At 37.6% G+C, this 16808-nt stretch overlaps 1 protein-coding gene across 1 annotated transcript in view; it reads right to left on the bottom strand.

The window, feature by feature from the left end:
* Positions 1–255: 255 nt before the first annotated feature.
* LOC128207615 (cytoglobin-1-like) overlaps positions 256–16808 on the bottom strand; it is a 38480-nt gene continuing 21927 nt past the window's right edge. The window contains exons 2-3 of the mRNA XM_052910654.1: positions 1930–2155; positions 256–387 (exon numbers count right to left, since the gene is read on the bottom strand). Coding sequence (XP_052766614.1) covers positions 256–387; positions 1930–2155 — 358 coding nt within the window. The remainder of the gene's footprint in view (positions 388–1929; positions 2156–16808) is intronic.

The following is a 16808-nucleotide window of genomic DNA, read 5'->3' as shown; positions in this document are numbered from 1 at the left end:
TTTTCACTAAATGTGAAGACTATTCAAAAGGCGAATACAAAACAGAATGAATGCTGTCACTATGATTTTAAACATCGATACAAAAACCTGTTTTCATAGGTGAATGAAATCTGATGTTTCAGAGTTCTCAAATGTGGCGTATCGCGCACTGTTCAGGGTAGGTCCAAGCGCAATGGAAATACGACCGACATCAAGTCAGCAACATAGTTAACAAATCAAGGACGGTCGCAAACAGGTCGGGAGGACAGCAAGTCGCTAAAGATTCATGGCTTCCGCCATGATGTGGATTATGTATCTAAGGAAGGCGGACCAAGAACTCTCTACCAGGTACGTCCATCGGTCTTCCAGCACCGGCATCAGGGCCTGCTGCATCTGAGGCACCAACAACTGAAACGGATGGAGCAATATTGAATTACATGTACATGTCAAATATCCACTAAATGTAGGTGTTCGCTTTTGACATTGGCGGTACCGGTTTGACGCACAACTAGTGTCTTATTCTCTGAAAAGAGGTCGCAGTTTGGCAAGTTCAATGCCTTACTCTCTCAATTGAGGGCTCAGTTTGACGCAAATCTAGTGTATGACTCTCACATAAGATGTGAAAGTTTGACGCAAGACTAGTGCCTACATCTTAAAGTTGAGGTCGCGTTTTGAAGCAAGTCTATTATATGCCTCGCACATAACAGGTCGCAGTTTGACGCAAGTCAAGTGTTTGCCTCGCACATAAGAGGTCGTAGTTTGACGCAAGTCTAATGTCCGCCTTTCACATAAGAGGTCGCAGTTTGACGCAAGTCTGGTGTGTTCCTCGCACATAATAGGTCGTAGTTTGAATCAAGTCAGGTGTACGACTCTCCCATTACAGTTCACAGTGATACATGAAAGCGCTTTGTGTGAATTTTTGTTGTAGTCACTGTCTAAAGGCGTCAAAATAGGGCTGCTCATGGTATTTGTTTTGCTGGAATGGACAATTCAAGTATCATCAATCCCGACATTTGAGACTATGGATAAGGAAAATGTAACAAGAATATAAATCTAAAAATATAGACACGACTTTGAGCAGAATTTTTTTTTGGGGGTCAGAAATCATTTTTTCATTTTTATATTTTGGGTCACCTTGTCTGGATGTTCAGTTTTTTTAATGCGGTCTGAATATTACATTCCAAGGTCAGAATACAGGATAAACTCTTATTATTCCAACATTTAGAGTACTAGCTCAAACAATTTATTGCCTATCTTCTTATATCTACATGATGCTTAACGTCAAAACTGAAGCACAATTTATATCAGTAAACTCGTCATAAACGTGTTTTTGACTGAGTTGACGATGCAATCCGATGTTTGATTTTATGACTGCAAGGGCTAACTTCAGTTTACAGTGAAATTATTATTATTATTTCAATTAGTATTTGTATAATTATTTTAATTATATTGTTCTCAATTATTATTCTTTCAATGGTCTATTTAATGTGGTTCATGCTACCACTGTCACTGTCCACTGGCCATCTTAAAACACACAATAAAAGGTATTTTTTTAGGTTTTCCTCTGAGCAAGAACTAATATAAATGGTCAAGGTTTACGATGGAAGTTTCCGAGAAAATGCAACGCTGCTATGGCAGCGGGGTTAGAAATAATTGCACAGTAATTTTGCTTAATGGTTTTTACCTCCTTCTTGCTTTGGTTATGTCCTTCGTCAGATCTAAATAATTACAAAAGTAATGGTCGCATGCAAGATAAATCGGAATGGTTTTCTCCAGACCGCAAAAAGCTTTGCTTGAATTACAATTACGTTGGTTTACGTAAAGTGAGTGGACATTGTCTGGCATTGTTCAGCAGTGAATATAGCTGTTCTTATCACAACTAAACATTTCACCAATCATATTTACATGATTCTAAGACAATATCCGTAGTATTATTTAAAAAATACTTACATACAAATATTCCACTTTTATGTTATACATGCTGTGTTTTTGCCCGAGGTCAAACAGCAGTTTTTCTAGTCTTTCCGGCTCATCCACACGAGAAATGCATTTCTCCAAAGTGTTCAATACACGTAAGCCGTGATCCCGTAGTTTTATGTTGTTTCGTAACTCGTCCGACGAAAGACCACGGAAATGAACGAAGAGCTGTTGAACATCCGGGTACTTTTCAAATAACCTGCAAACATATAAAGACCAACACAAATTTAACGTTAAACTTGTTTTCACAACCCAAACGACGTTATTCCTTTGCATGAGTTTTTTTCATACATTGAATCTGCATTTCGTTTTCCATTTCAAGCATTTCTGCTTGGATAGGAATTATTTTTTTTAGTTTTTGTGGGCGGTTGATACAAAGTTTTATTTAATATACTGCGCAATTCGGGAAAATATAGTCAAATAAGACAACTGCACCTTACCATTCGAAATGTAAATAAAAAACGGCCATCTTGGATGTAAAAAGGTAAGTTTTAAACTATTACTCCGTTTTTAGAATAAACTGGAAGCTGAAATAAAGTTATGAACCTGCTCCTAATTTTTCCTCATCTTTTGGTACCTTCGTCGAGTAGAAACTCATTTTAGAACAAAAGTTACATGTGCAGGGGAAATTGAAACGACGTGAAATGTCAACGATTTTACAGGGTAAATAAAGTGCAGTGCATTTTGCTATTTCTCACTGTTTTTTGTCCAAGGAAGTAATTTTGTTGGTAAACTCTTCAGAAATGTAGTGTCATTTTACATTTCAAAATTAATGACAAAGTTTAAAATCAAACGAAGCACTATTATTTAGTTAAATTGTCGCATTTTATTTATGGTACGGCGCAGTGCTAGAAAATAAATGATAAAGTGCAGTGCATTTTGCTATTTTTCACTGTTTTTTGTCCAAGAAAGTAATTTTGTTGGTAAATACTCCGAATATGTAGTGCTTTTATTCATTTTATGGTCAATGGCAAAGTTAAGATCAAACGAAGCACTATTATTCAGTAAAAGTGTCGCCATCCAGGTACGCGAACGTGTGACTACTGTTTGTGTACCTCGCCATCCAGGTACGCGAACGTGTGACTACTGTTTGTGTACTTCGCCATCCAGGTACGCGAACGTGTGACTACTGTTTGTGTACTTCGCCATCCAGGTACGCGAACGTGTGACTACTGTATGTGTACTTCTCCACCCAGGTACGCGAACGTGTGGCTACTGTTTGTGTACTTCGCCATCCAGGTACGCGAACGTGTGGCTACTGTTTGTGTACTTCGCCATCCAGGTACGCGAACGTGTGACTACTGTTTGTGTACTTCGCCATCCAGGTACGCGAACGTGTGACTACTGTTTGTGTACTTCGCCATCCAGGTACGCGAACGTGTGACTACTGTTTGTGTACTTCGCCATCCAGGTACGCGAACGTGTGGCTACTGTTTGTGTACTTCGCCATCCAGGTACGCGAACGTGTGACTACTGTTTGTGTACTTCGCCATCCAGGTACGCGAACGTGTGGCTACTGTTTGTGTACTTCGACATCCAGGTACGCGAAAGTGTGACTACTGTTTGTGTACTTCGACATCCAGGTACGCGAATGTGTGACTACTGTTTGTGTACTTCGCCATCCAGGTACGCGAAAGTGTGACTACTGTTTGTGTACTTCGCCATCCAGGTACGCGAATGTGTGACTACTGTTTGTGTACTTCGCCATCCAGGTACGCGAATGTGTGACTACTGTTTGTGTACTTCGCCATCCAGGTACGCGAACGTGTGACTACTGTTTGTGTACCTCGCCATCCAGGTACGCGAAAGTGTGACTACTGTTTGTGTACTTCGCCATCCAGGTACGCGAACGTGTGGCTACTGTTTGTGTACCTCGCCATCCAGGTACTCGAAAGTGTGACTACTGTTTGTGTACTTCGACATCCAGGTACGCGAACGTGTGACTACTGTTTGTGTACTTCGCCATCCAGGTACGCGAACGTGTGACTACTGTTTGTGTACTTCGCCATCCAGGTACGCAAACGTGTGGCTACTGTTTGTGTACTTCGCCATCCAGGTACGCGAACGTGTGGCTACTGTTTGTGTACTTCGACATCCAGGTACGCGAACGTGTGACTACTGTTTGTGTACTTCGCCATCCAGGTACGCGAACGTGTGACTACTGTTTGTGTACTTCGCCATCCAGGTACGCGAAAGTGTGACTACTGTTTGTGTACTTCGACATCCAGGTACGCGAACGTGTGACTACTGTTTGTGTACTTCGCCATCCAGGTACGCGAACGTGTGACTACTGTTTGTGTACCTCGCCATCCAGGTACGCGAACGTGTGACTACTGTTTGTGTACATGTACCTCGCCATCCAGGTACGCGAACGTGTGACTACTGTTTGTGTACTCTGCCATCCAGGTACGCGAACGTGTGGCTACTGTTTGTGTACCTCGCCATCCAGGTACGCGAACGTGTGACTACTGTTTGTGTACCTCGCCATCCAGGTACGCGAACGTGTGACTACTGTTTGTGTACCTCGCCATCCAGGTACGCGAACGTGTGACTACTGTTTGTGTACCTCGCCATCCAGGTACGCGAACGTGTGGCTACTGTTTGTGTACTTCGCCATCCAGGTACGCGAACGTGTGGCTACTGTTTGTGTACTTCGCCATCCAGGTACGCGAACGTGTGGCTACTGTTTGTGTACTTCGCCATCCAGGTACGCGAACGTGTGACTACTGTTTGTGTACTTCGCCATCCAGGTACGCGAACGTGTGGCTACTGTTTGTGTACTTCGCCATCCAGGTACGCGAACGTGTGGCTACTGTTTGTGTACTTCGCCATCCAGGTAGGCGAACGTGTGGCTACTGTTTGTGTACTTCGCCATCCAGGTAGGCGAACGTGTGGCTACTGTTTGTGTACCTCGCTATCCTAGTACGCGAACGTGTGGCTACTGTTTGTGTACTTCGCCATCCAGGTACGCGAACGTGTGGCTACTGTTTGTGTACTTCGCCATCCAGGTACGCGAACGTGTGGCTACTGTTTGTGTACTTCGCCATCCAGGTACGCGAACGTGTGGCTAATGTTTGTGTACTTCGCCATCCAGGTAAGCGAACGTGTGGCTACTGTTTGTGTACTTCGCCATCCAGGTAGGCGAACGTGTGGCTACTGTTTGTGTACTTCGCCATCCTGGTACGCGAAAGTGTGGCTACTGTTTGTGTACTTCGCCATCCAGGTAGGCGAACGTGTGGCTACTGTTTGTGTACTTCGCCATCCAGGTACGCGAATGTGTGACTACTGTTTGTGTACCTCGCCATCCTGGTACGCGAAAGTGTGGCTACTGTTTGTGTACTTCGCCATCCAGGTAGGCGAACGTGTGACTACTGTTTGTGTACTTCGCCATCCAGGTACGCGAACGTGTGACTACTGTTTGTGTACCTCGCCATCCAGGTACGCGAACGTGTGACTACTGTTTGTGTACCTCGCCATCCAGGTACGCGAACGTGTGACTACTGTTTGTGTACTTCGCCATCCAGGTACGCGAACGTGTGGCTACTGTTTGTGTACCTCGCCATCCAGGTACGCGAACGTGTGCCTAATGTTTGTGTACTTCGCCATCCAGGTACGCGAACGTGTGGCTACTGTTTGTGTACTTCGCCATCCAGGTACGCGAACGTGTGGCTACTGTTTGTGTACTTCGCCATCCAGGTACGCGAACGTGTGGCTACTGTTTGTGTACTTCGCCATCCAGGTACGCGAATGTGTGACTACTGTTTGTGTACTTCGCCATCCAGGTACGCGAACGTGTGACTACTGTTTGTGTACTTCGCCATCCAGGTACGCGAACGTGTGGCTACTGTTTGTGTACTTCGCCATCCAGGTACGCGAACGTGTGACTACTGTTTGTGTACTTCGCCATCCAGGTACGCGAACGTGTGACTACTGTTTGTGTACTTCGCCATCCAGGTACGCGAACGTGTGACTACTGTTTGTGTACTTCGCCATCCAGGTACGCGAACGTGTGACTACTGTATGTGTACTTCTCCACCCAGGTACGCGAACGTGTGGCTACTGTTTGTGTACTTCGCCATCCAGGTACGCGAACGTGTGGCTACTGTTTGTGTACTTCGCCATCCAGGTACGCGAACGTGTGACTACTGTATGTGTACTTCGCCATCCAGGTACGCGAACGTGTGACTACTGTTTGTGTACTTCGCCATCCAGGTACGCGAACGTGTGGCTACTGTTTGTGTTCTTCGCCATCCAGGTACGCGAATGTGTGACTACTGTCTGTGTTCTTCGCCTTCCAGGTACGCGAACGTAGGTGTACTTTTTACGAGTAAAGGAAGATATCAAGAGGTAATTGATTAAAGACATTATCACGAGCCTACAAGTACAAGCTTCAAACGACTTTTAAACTCAACTGCAACGTGTACGTGTCTATAACAGACTGAATCTGAAGGTTTTATTTCTCTTTTATTTTATTTTTCTTCTCAACTTTGTTTGTAACTCTTGCCGGGGTGTGAGTCGTTCCTTTCCTGATCGAAAATTGAAAAAAATTTTATTTTGAAGTAATATGCTTGTCACTTGTCAAAGATGAGTATGTATCAATCATCGTCAGAAACCACGGTACTTTTCCCGTTACACTTCATACATAGCGTAGTGTGCATCGGGAGTAGCCGACGATGATCCCAGTATTGGTCTATTGGACGGTTCAATAGGTTGTGTTATAATGAACAATTGTTCTACTGTAATTAAGCTTAATAAAAGGGATCCAATGTTAAGAAAATTATGATATGGTAATGGTTTGTATGTATTCGATACGCTGATCATATAAACTGCGATGAACTGTTGTGAGTAGTGTTGAAGGCTCGCTACCGCGATACCCGTCCGTCGTCGTTAACATGTCCATAAACAATACATGAACTTTTTGTTACACTTTTTTCAAGGCATTCCTATTTTTGGGTAAAACTCTTACTGCACTTAAATTCATTTCCTTTCTGCCGAGTTTCCCCGTTTTAAAATAGCGCGGATTTCCCCCCGAAGATATTTGAAGTCACGTTATCGTTTCGCACAGCGTTTTAGGGAAATTGCTGTCTTCTTCAGCAGTCTTAATCTTTTAAAAATTTCAATCGATCAATTTCATATCTTATGGTATGTTTGGCTCTGTATCCACGTTGTTTCGCAGCAGTTTTTCCCTTCATTGCGCTACCCGTCCTTGTGTGTACATTCAGCATGGGAAAGCCACGTAATACGCATACTTACTTTTCCCAAACTTACTGGGTAGACTTTTCAGTAAATAGGAATAAATGCACAATGATATCAAGTGTATGTTGGCATATCACAAGACCCAAGTGTCACATCAATCGTTTTTAGACTATCTGCGCATGCGCGCAGGTAGTCTTAAGACCGCAAACTCCAAAGAACTACTTCTATTCATGTCGTTTTAACCCATTGTTTTGTCTCAATGGGCTCTATGTTTAGCAAAATGACGTCGAAACCATAAAAATAGATTGTTCGTATTGCAGTCCGAGTATGAGTTTTTGCTTGTTCGGCTATTTCCGCGCTGTAATTATGTATCCAGGCGTTTCGTTTTTAGCAGAAAATAACTATTTTTAGATCGGTTTATTTATCATATTAATGAGGGTTAAAATAATGGTGGCTCTAGTAGGAAGGTAACATAAGGATATTCACTCAGATATTAGTTAGCCCATGATGTTCCAGAAATTATTACCGACCGCAAGTGTCTCATCGCCTGCAGGATTTGTTATTTTAACCTGACGTGACCCTGAAGCACGCTTATTTGTTATGGTGCTTTTTTTATTTTACTTTTATGAGATAAGAAACAAAAATAATTGTCTGAGTGTTAGAATAGTTGTATCTCAGGCTTCGCGTTGCTATTGCTTCAAATACAATACATTGTAATTTACCTGCTACACAATAATAAGATACTATTCATTCTTCGATTTTAGGCGTTTATACTTCTGTTGAGATGTTTTCATTTTTTGCATAAAAAGCTTCGTTCCGGTGTATTCTTGGCATAGTTTTAGACATAAGGCTTTCAATAACATATTTATATAAGCACACATGCCCTGATACGACAGTGAGTCATTCATACGTCTGGTGAAGCAAAGTAGTTCGGATTAAACCTGTAAAACATCCAAAGAGTATGAAGCATTCATAACAGCACTAGTACTATTTCTACACAGGTACTTACATAAAACATTAATAACATTAAATTTATCAATATTTTTTCTAAAAATGCACAATCATATTCTCAATCATATTCTCATTCGACCATCTGATAAGCTCTGCATTTGAAAGGAATTGAATTGGCACATTTAGAGGGAATTATTGCTGAAGTTGCTTTGAAACAAATGATTTTCCTTAAACAAAACGTGTATGCTCATAAAAGGAAATGGTATATATGATGTATTATACTTTCCTATCGTATTATATCTATTCAAAGCAACGAGAACCCTTTAGAAACGATTGAAAGGGGCATGCATTATAACATGAAATACATTGGGATGGGGGGTTACATATACAAAATGACACCAGACGCCATAAAATAGATAAAGATATGTTTGTTTCCTCGCCCAATCTGGGCACAAACTCTCTTGACCCTCGGCACAGTTTTCGCTTTTATCTATGTGCCTTCACCCATTGCCATTCCCATTGTTCAAATCAAATTTGCAAGTCTAACATATTTGTCTGCAGATAGTCTTTCAGCGCATCGCGCTTTGATTTATATTTGTACTGGTTTTCTTTTCGATATTTATGAACTTTCCCTGAATAATTGAGAAAGAAAAGATATCGGAAGACCAGTTTCTGGACAAAGAAATATGTATTAAATTTTTTTGCAGTTGCGTGATTCGTCATGATTATTATGGCGTCAAAAATCAGATAATATACATGTATCTGTAAACGCCTTTTATCAAAACATGGGTTTGTGTTTTCTTTTTGACCTATTTCTTTAATTACCAATCTTACAATTCTTATTTTTTTGACATTAATTCTTAAAGCGTTTCATAAAAAATCCATCAATTAAAAAAGTTATCGTCATTTGAATGCCATGTGTAAATGGTTTAAATGCTTGTACCGAAAACCATTTCTATCCATAACGGTCGCTAGGTTGGATGAAACACTTGTTTCAAGAATTGCCTCCCATTGTAATATATCGCGCAGCTAAAAATTACCTTAAATGTTAGTTCTAAGAAAAAACTGTAAGTACTTTTTTGGAATTAACTGGACAGGGCAATTTCTTTTTAATGATATCTCTACATACTTGACATATTTGATTACATATCTACCTATTCTAAACAATTTACTTTTACTCTAAAAAACACTATTTTAACTACAGATGATCGATAACATCTTCCCAAAGCGTTGTATACTTCTTTAAAATTTCTAGATTTGTATGGAAACGCGTCCAGGTGTGTGGGTCAAGATATAAAAGGCACGTGTGGATGCCGATAACAAGGCTTGTCGATTTACTAGCTATGCAGTGTGCTTGAGAATCCGGAAGTTTCTAACTCGATCGATCTTTCTCTTGTTTACATTCATTTTGGTGTACGTACAAAAACTGACGAAGAAACGCATTTCATATATTTCACAATATTGTTCAAGACCACAGTTATCAGTCCCCCCATTGACCGGATGTTAATACAGAAAAAAGAGTTCTTGTGTTCAAGTATCAATATTTTATTAAAGTTGAATGAAAGAGAAGAAACGGGTGGTCTTTTTGCATAGAGCTTAACATAATTTGACACGGTATTGAAAACAAAGATAGTTTTCAGTGTAAAAATTTGAAAAATCATTGCCTGTGGAATTACGTAAATTGGTTGTTTGTAGCCTTATTTTTCCGTCTTGACCTCAGGGTCATGTATTACTACTCAATTTTGTGAGACACCGCATTGGTCAACCCTATGTTTTCTTGTAATCGATTTGTGTGTCTTGGATTGTTCTAAAGCAGCCAGTTACTTGTTTTTCAATTGGGAATGTTTTAAAGTGAAAAACCAGGTTAGTGTTTCCACACGAACGTTATTAGTGACTTCAAAGATTCAGAATGCTGGTTTTAAACAGGGAACCCCGACCAATTGATCCGAATACAGGAATAACGAAGCCTGAGACATATTCTTGTATCAATCTCTGTTCACTGATTTGAACATAGATAAAATTATGTAAGGTCATTAACTGAAACATTGTGACATCAAAAATTTAAACTGTTTTTTTTTAAATCCAGAGCTACCTTAAAACAGTCAATATTTTTTTTTGTAATAACCCCTTATTCAAATGTGAGAGTTGAGCCATTCAAAGAGTCGTTAAAGGTTATTTTGAATAATATGCATTGTGTTTTCTTTGCAAAGTACATTTATTTACACCGATATATATTATTATGTATAAGATGTTTGTATAAAATTGGGGCCAAAATGGAAATAGTAGGTTCGGTTGATTTAAAAAAATGTTCTCATAAACATACCCTCGATATTGTTTAAATACTGTCTTTCATGAAATCATAACGTTTTTATTTCATCCAATTCGGTAGGGTATTTGAAAAAAATGTCACTTTTGACTTTGCTATCTGTGGTCATTATGTACTTAATTTAATGATGTAAATTGGACAGATTCACGGCTCCATTTCGATAGGGCTTTATTCCATTACATTTTAATACGGTACAGCAAGCATGTGTAGTATATGTTTCCTCACTAAGTATTAAGTCTTTATTACGTCTGAGGATGTCTTAGTATCTAGGTCACATTTCAATAGCAACAGCTTAGGAACATGTCAAATTAAAAATAGGCGATGGAAACCACACACCCAACAATTAGATATAAGTTTCTGTTCAGTTGCACTGGTAAAATTCTATGTCAGATTATACTTATCAACTGGATTGTTTCCATAAAACAGGTTTCCATAGAAACTATTTAAGTTTATTGTTTATTGAAATGCAAGTGTTTGACTACATTTGATACCTTATATTAAACATAACAATGGTCGAAAATGGGTTCACTGACATAATATAATGCATACCATAATAAAACCAACGACATGCGCTGATATTTAAGTTTTGTCTTTTCCCCTTAAATGTTTCATGGAATGCTAATTTTGATAATAACCATATTTTAAAGAAACAAAAACATTGAAGAGTTTCTCATAGCAACCATATCAGATCTCCATAGTAACTACATAATATTTACAAAATGTGTACATTTCACGCTTTTGAACGTTGGATTTGTGCTCTGTGGGGCCATTTCATCAACCCATTTATCGTATTACTGGTTTATGGAAGCAATAAATCTAATAAATTGTAATATCTATTTCGAAACTGATAATTTCATTAGTGCAAGTTTAAGAAAAGTTTATTTGAATTTGTTTTAAAAAAAAAAAAAAATGACGTTTACCATGTAATTCATGTTCACGATATTTTGTCGAACGCTCGTTGAAAGTGCGACGCCGATGTTTAAAATAACCTCAGAACACACATCTTCAAGTACATGATACTTGTTTTAAAGGCTAACTTTAAAAAGGGATTTTTAGTGTATTGAATTTGTGACAAGATGAGTGATATTCGTTGACATTTGACGTTTTTGTTGCAACAGTATCTTTTTCATCATTTTTTGTGACTGACTTTCTCAAGTTATCCTCTCCATTTTCCCCTGAATCAAATCATCTGTATTATAAGTAAGTGATAGGGCTCATTGTTGAGAACTTTCGTATTCAGTGTTATTCTGTTTTATAATTAATTTGAGATTTGAAGTGACAATGTCTATTGAATACGGTTTTTCTTCATTTTAAAATTGTAACACTTCTCTAGGACCTGTACACTGCAAGATGTGCTTCTCATATGTTTCACTTTCGTTAGTCCAAAACCCACCCATCTTTTTTCTGAACAAATAACTTTGTTACTCTGTTGTTTTGTTTTCTTTCTTCCCCCCCACCTCTCTCTCTCTCTCTCACTCTCTCTCTCTCTCTCTCACTCTCTCTCAGGTTGTCCAATGTTCGTCTTCAATGAACTGAATATCTTTGTTCGGCTGATTGTTTTCCTTAGCAACATTTGGATTGAATTGTTTGCATTTGATCAATGACGTCTGCAGTTGCGTGTTTTTTGTTTATTTGCTTAAATCCATATATTTTTTTATAACATCTGGATATGCTGTTTTTTTCTAAATGGTTTTGATCCCATCTCAGCCTTTTTCCTTTTTTGCTCGATGCGAAGAATCGATACTCTAAACTGGTCATCTCTGGCCTTCAGTGCTAGAAATCATGCCCTCAGGTCAGCAATTGCATTTGCATATTTGCTGCGTTCTTCTGTAATTATTGACTTCGGCATTAAACTCAAACTTAGTTATCAAGATAAACTTTGTGTTTAAGAACAATGAGTAGATGGGATTGTAAGAAATGAATGACGTGAATGTCAGAAATTCAATACATTATACGCACTGTGCAGTTGGACTTGCAGTTGAGACAGTTAGTTTAATTAAGTGTTGTCGCTAAGCTACGCTAGGTCCAGTTTTTCACAGTTTAACATTCCGGAATGTCTGTTAAGTAATTTTAATTCTGAGCTGCATCTGGCCAAGCATTTCTTAATCAATGAAATACTTATTGGTTAGAACATAACTTATAATTATGTGCGGCTGCAAGAGTTGAAAGACAATATAATGAAAATCACAGTAGGCTTATTCTAGAGTCCATAGTACTGCTGTTCTAGACAAAGTTTGCTTGGTGGCATAATATCCAAGGCAGTTAGGAGTTACACTTAAGATATTCAAACTAGTTCTGTTAAGTGATGTCCATATAATGTATAATAAAATTATGGTAGTATCCATACAGTCATTCTCATTGCGAGGGCTTATATGATTTCTTTGACTAGTCTATACAAACATTCAACTACACATGCACACATTTATAAGGAAATACAGTAGACCCTACAGGGTCGAGCCAAGGCAAACACAGATCGCTTCAAGATATATTTTTAATTATAAATAAATGTTGAGGTAACCGTCACAGGGTAATTAAATTGTTTTTTATTGCATACGTGACAAGTGTTTCCGGTCATATGACTAATGCTGGAAAATATATCTTACACACCTACCCACAAACACACACTTTAGATGAGTCACGCGGAAAAATGCACATATTAAAACATTTTAATGTGTAATTTTATGAAATGTAGATAAGGGCATTTCCATAAATAGAAGTGAGATATTATATAAAAAATAAAGAATTACAAAATTATTCAAAATCTATTTAAAAAAAAGAGCTTTTCGTAAAAAATCTTTAACTATGATTTCAAATTACTGCGCGCGTCTACCAATGTGACAGTGCATATTCACGGTTGAAAATCCAAGTGACTTATTGGTCAAGTGCACGGCCAAAAGTTTAGACATGATTTGATCATTGAAAAAGTTCATGTACGTTTTCCAACCTTCTGTGCACATCTTTATTGTTTCAGTGTAAACGTCTGTGTACTTGATTAGATAAAAAATGTCCAAGTACTTTATCAATTTCGTTTTGCTCATTTTCCCCTTTCAAATTCCTATTACCCATAGGCAAACCTTCCAAATGCAAAAAAAAACTTGCTGAAAATATGATTATCGCGTGAATTATTTACGACTAATCAACTTTTAGTTATTTATTTGTGAGGAGCCGTGTACTTCGCAAAAAATTTCAACTCCGAGAAATCAGTCGGTCAAGATTTTCAGAAAGTTTAAGATTTTAGAGAAAGTTCTATATAGCCATGTAAAGTGTTCTTTATTGCGGCGTTTATGGTCTTCATGTGACAAATATTCTCCCGGTATTAAGACAGATATCTGTAAAAAAACTTACTGAATCGAACTTAATGATGACAAATTATGCAAAAACATATATAATAAGATGAATGCTGTTATCGATTGAAATCTAAGCGTTTTTCATACCATTCTCATAATCAGTACTACAAAAAATATAAAGTGCATACAATGAACAATAGTTTTTTTAATAACCGATGTGAACAATGGTTGTTGATAATAAAACCAGATGATGCCCTTAATAAATGCCAGAACAAAGTCTTCTCTCAAATACATTTACAGATTGAAATTGTCAGACGTCTTTTTTTCCACAGTGCACTGCATAAAAGCGTTTCGGCTATGATAAGATTTAGGTCGTTGAAGTCTCAAGTTTTGGAAATGGAATATTATTGTTGACAGTACATGTGTAGTTAAAATGATGAAAGTTATTGTTTCTTTACCTGATTGGCGCCGCACTGAAGTGCGCGCCTATTATGGAATGGAAATTTATTTTAGTAAGTGGTAGGAGCGGTTTTTAAGTTGGTTGACAGTTGGGTTTTACTATTAATTTATAATGATTAAAAAATGCAAATGGGTGGCGATTGCATGAGTGTTAAAAATGTTTTTTTTTATGGTTGAATAGATAGTCTTCAATTTATCTTCAAAACATTATTCCGGAAGAACGACAAATAAGTTTAATAACTGTTCCCGATTTGTTTACGTTTTCCGATTGGTTACCTGAAATATCTGAAATATCATGTGCCGGAAATGTAAAATGTGTGGACCGGTAATTATGTGAATGGGAATAATTATGTTTTATGTTGTTTTGTTATTTTTACTGCATTGACAAACCATGAGGTAACCTTTTTTTTTCTTTAATCTAATCGATATTGGAATTAAATGTTCACCTAACTGTATTTGTTAATGTGTTGAAGGTGACATTAGTAAAATTTTATTACGATTGTCCCCGAGTTGTAACACATACCGGTTGTTGCTATTTTTAGAACCAGAAGGTATTTCCCCGATATTCAAAGGTCAATAATGTTAAAGTTTCTACATCGTAGTAGTTGGAAACTCGGGTGATGATTTTATCATAAATATACGTTTAAAATAAGTAAACACTAAAACTGCACACTGACAGTTGATTACGATACACCTAGCAATTTGAGTCATTACAGTAAAACATGGATTACAAGTGAATTATACGCGTAAGAGAAGATTTTCTGTCGAAAAAACGAATGTCAACAATCGGCATGGAACTGGGATATTCGTATCAAAGGGCTATGTATGTAAGTATCTTTGAGTAGTTTTGTACGTTGATGTCTTCAAAAATGTTTGTTTTTTAATTTATCTTTGGAATTCTTAAATCATTTTTATTTCCTAAATGTTAAGACAGCGTGTTAATATTTTTACATACATGTACTATAATTATATTTTATTATAAATATACATGTTACATCTACTTATGCACCAGTCAATTGTAACCACGCCCCCCCCCCCCCCCGGTCGGGGGTATACCGGAGATAGTGGGGGAAAAGGACCGTGTTTTTACCTTTGAGGGGTCCTTGCAGTGCCGGGTGAATGCCACCTGAAAGGTAAAAAACACAGCCCGTTTCCCCGGCTATCCCCGGCATAACCCTGGACCTGGGGGGCCATGGTTACAATTAACTGGTGCATTATGTACATGTTTCATATTTTTAAATGTACTTATGCACATTATTTATGTATATGATATGAGTATGTAATCTTTTATTTGATTGTTTTATCTTAGAAAAATATTAGACTTAAAGTTTTGTTTAAAAAATTTTGGTATGTGATCTATTTTTAACATTCCATAATACATGAACATACCCATTATTTGTTTACAAACTGCATATTTTCAAAATAAACCTGTGAGAAGAGACGTACATGGTTTTGGGCTGGAAGCCACGACAGCTTTGACACTAGCGACATACATTTGCTTGGTGTAGGTCTCGTTAAAACCCCGTACTGTTGTGAATCATTATCAACCATATGCACAACAACTACACATTTGTGCTTACCAACTTACTCTTGGCTAAAACGGATATTAGTGCAGAATGTATAATTGATACATGTGCATTTGTCTTTTACTGTTGTAGTTTCTGCCGGTTGATAATCAGAAGTCTAATTTCTTTCAGGTAGGAAAATGACTGAATATTACTTAGTCAACAAATTGGGGTTATGAAGAATTCCAGCCTGCATTAAATACTATGTTGGATTATTGAGACAGATTTGACATACATGTCATCCACAAGGCAGTCACATCTGATAGAGATGATGTGAGTATTTCATATAAAACATATTTGAGTTGGTGTTTGTTTTTTTATAAACTCACTGTATTCGATAATCAAGTGGTGGTGGTGGTGGTGGTGGTGGTGGTGATGATGATGATGATGATGATGATGATGATGATGATGATGATGATGAATTTTATTGATAAATTTAGTAATTTTCTTTATATATTATCTACATGTATGTATCAGCTAGTTTTTTTTTTTTAAATAATGTCGAGAAATATTTAACTGTTTATATTTTATTTTGTATATGTATGGCAGTATTATTATCTACACTAATAAGTTAGAAAGGCTTTTAAAGTACATTTTTTTTTCCTTTACAGCACTAAACATTCTAGATGGGTAAAGAACCTGAAGGGGCATAAAAACCAAATCAGCATTGACTCAGCATTGAGTAATTATCATCTGTGCACACACTACAAGTACAAACGCATGGGAACAGACCAAACTTCAAATGTTGAAGAGTGAAGACTTATTGTGAAAAATTCTAAATGTAAGAATACCATTGACAAAACAAAACAAATAAACATCGATTACCTACAGAGACTGTTTACATGTTATAATATTAAAAAGACAAATTAGTTGAGAATTTCACTCTGACATTTTTGGAGGGGCATTACCGCCTACATGTACATAGTGTTCTTGTTTCTTTACATATTTTAATTTGAAAGTACATTCATTTTTTTTAAATCTGAATTCTGAGTTAGTATCATACGTAAAATTCACTTATTTGAATGATTACATTTTATGAATAAGTCTAATAAAGCTTTATCAATTTTT

Source organism: Mya arenaria, chromosome 11 (genome assembly GCF_026914265.1).
Source record: "Mya arenaria isolate MELC-2E11 chromosome 11, ASM2691426v1".
Lineage (NCBI taxonomy): Eukaryota > Metazoa > Mollusca > Bivalvia > Myida > Myidae > Mya > Mya arenaria.
The sequence above is the reverse complement of the archived record's forward strand: the minus strand, read 5'-3'. Positions and strand labels throughout refer to the sequence as shown.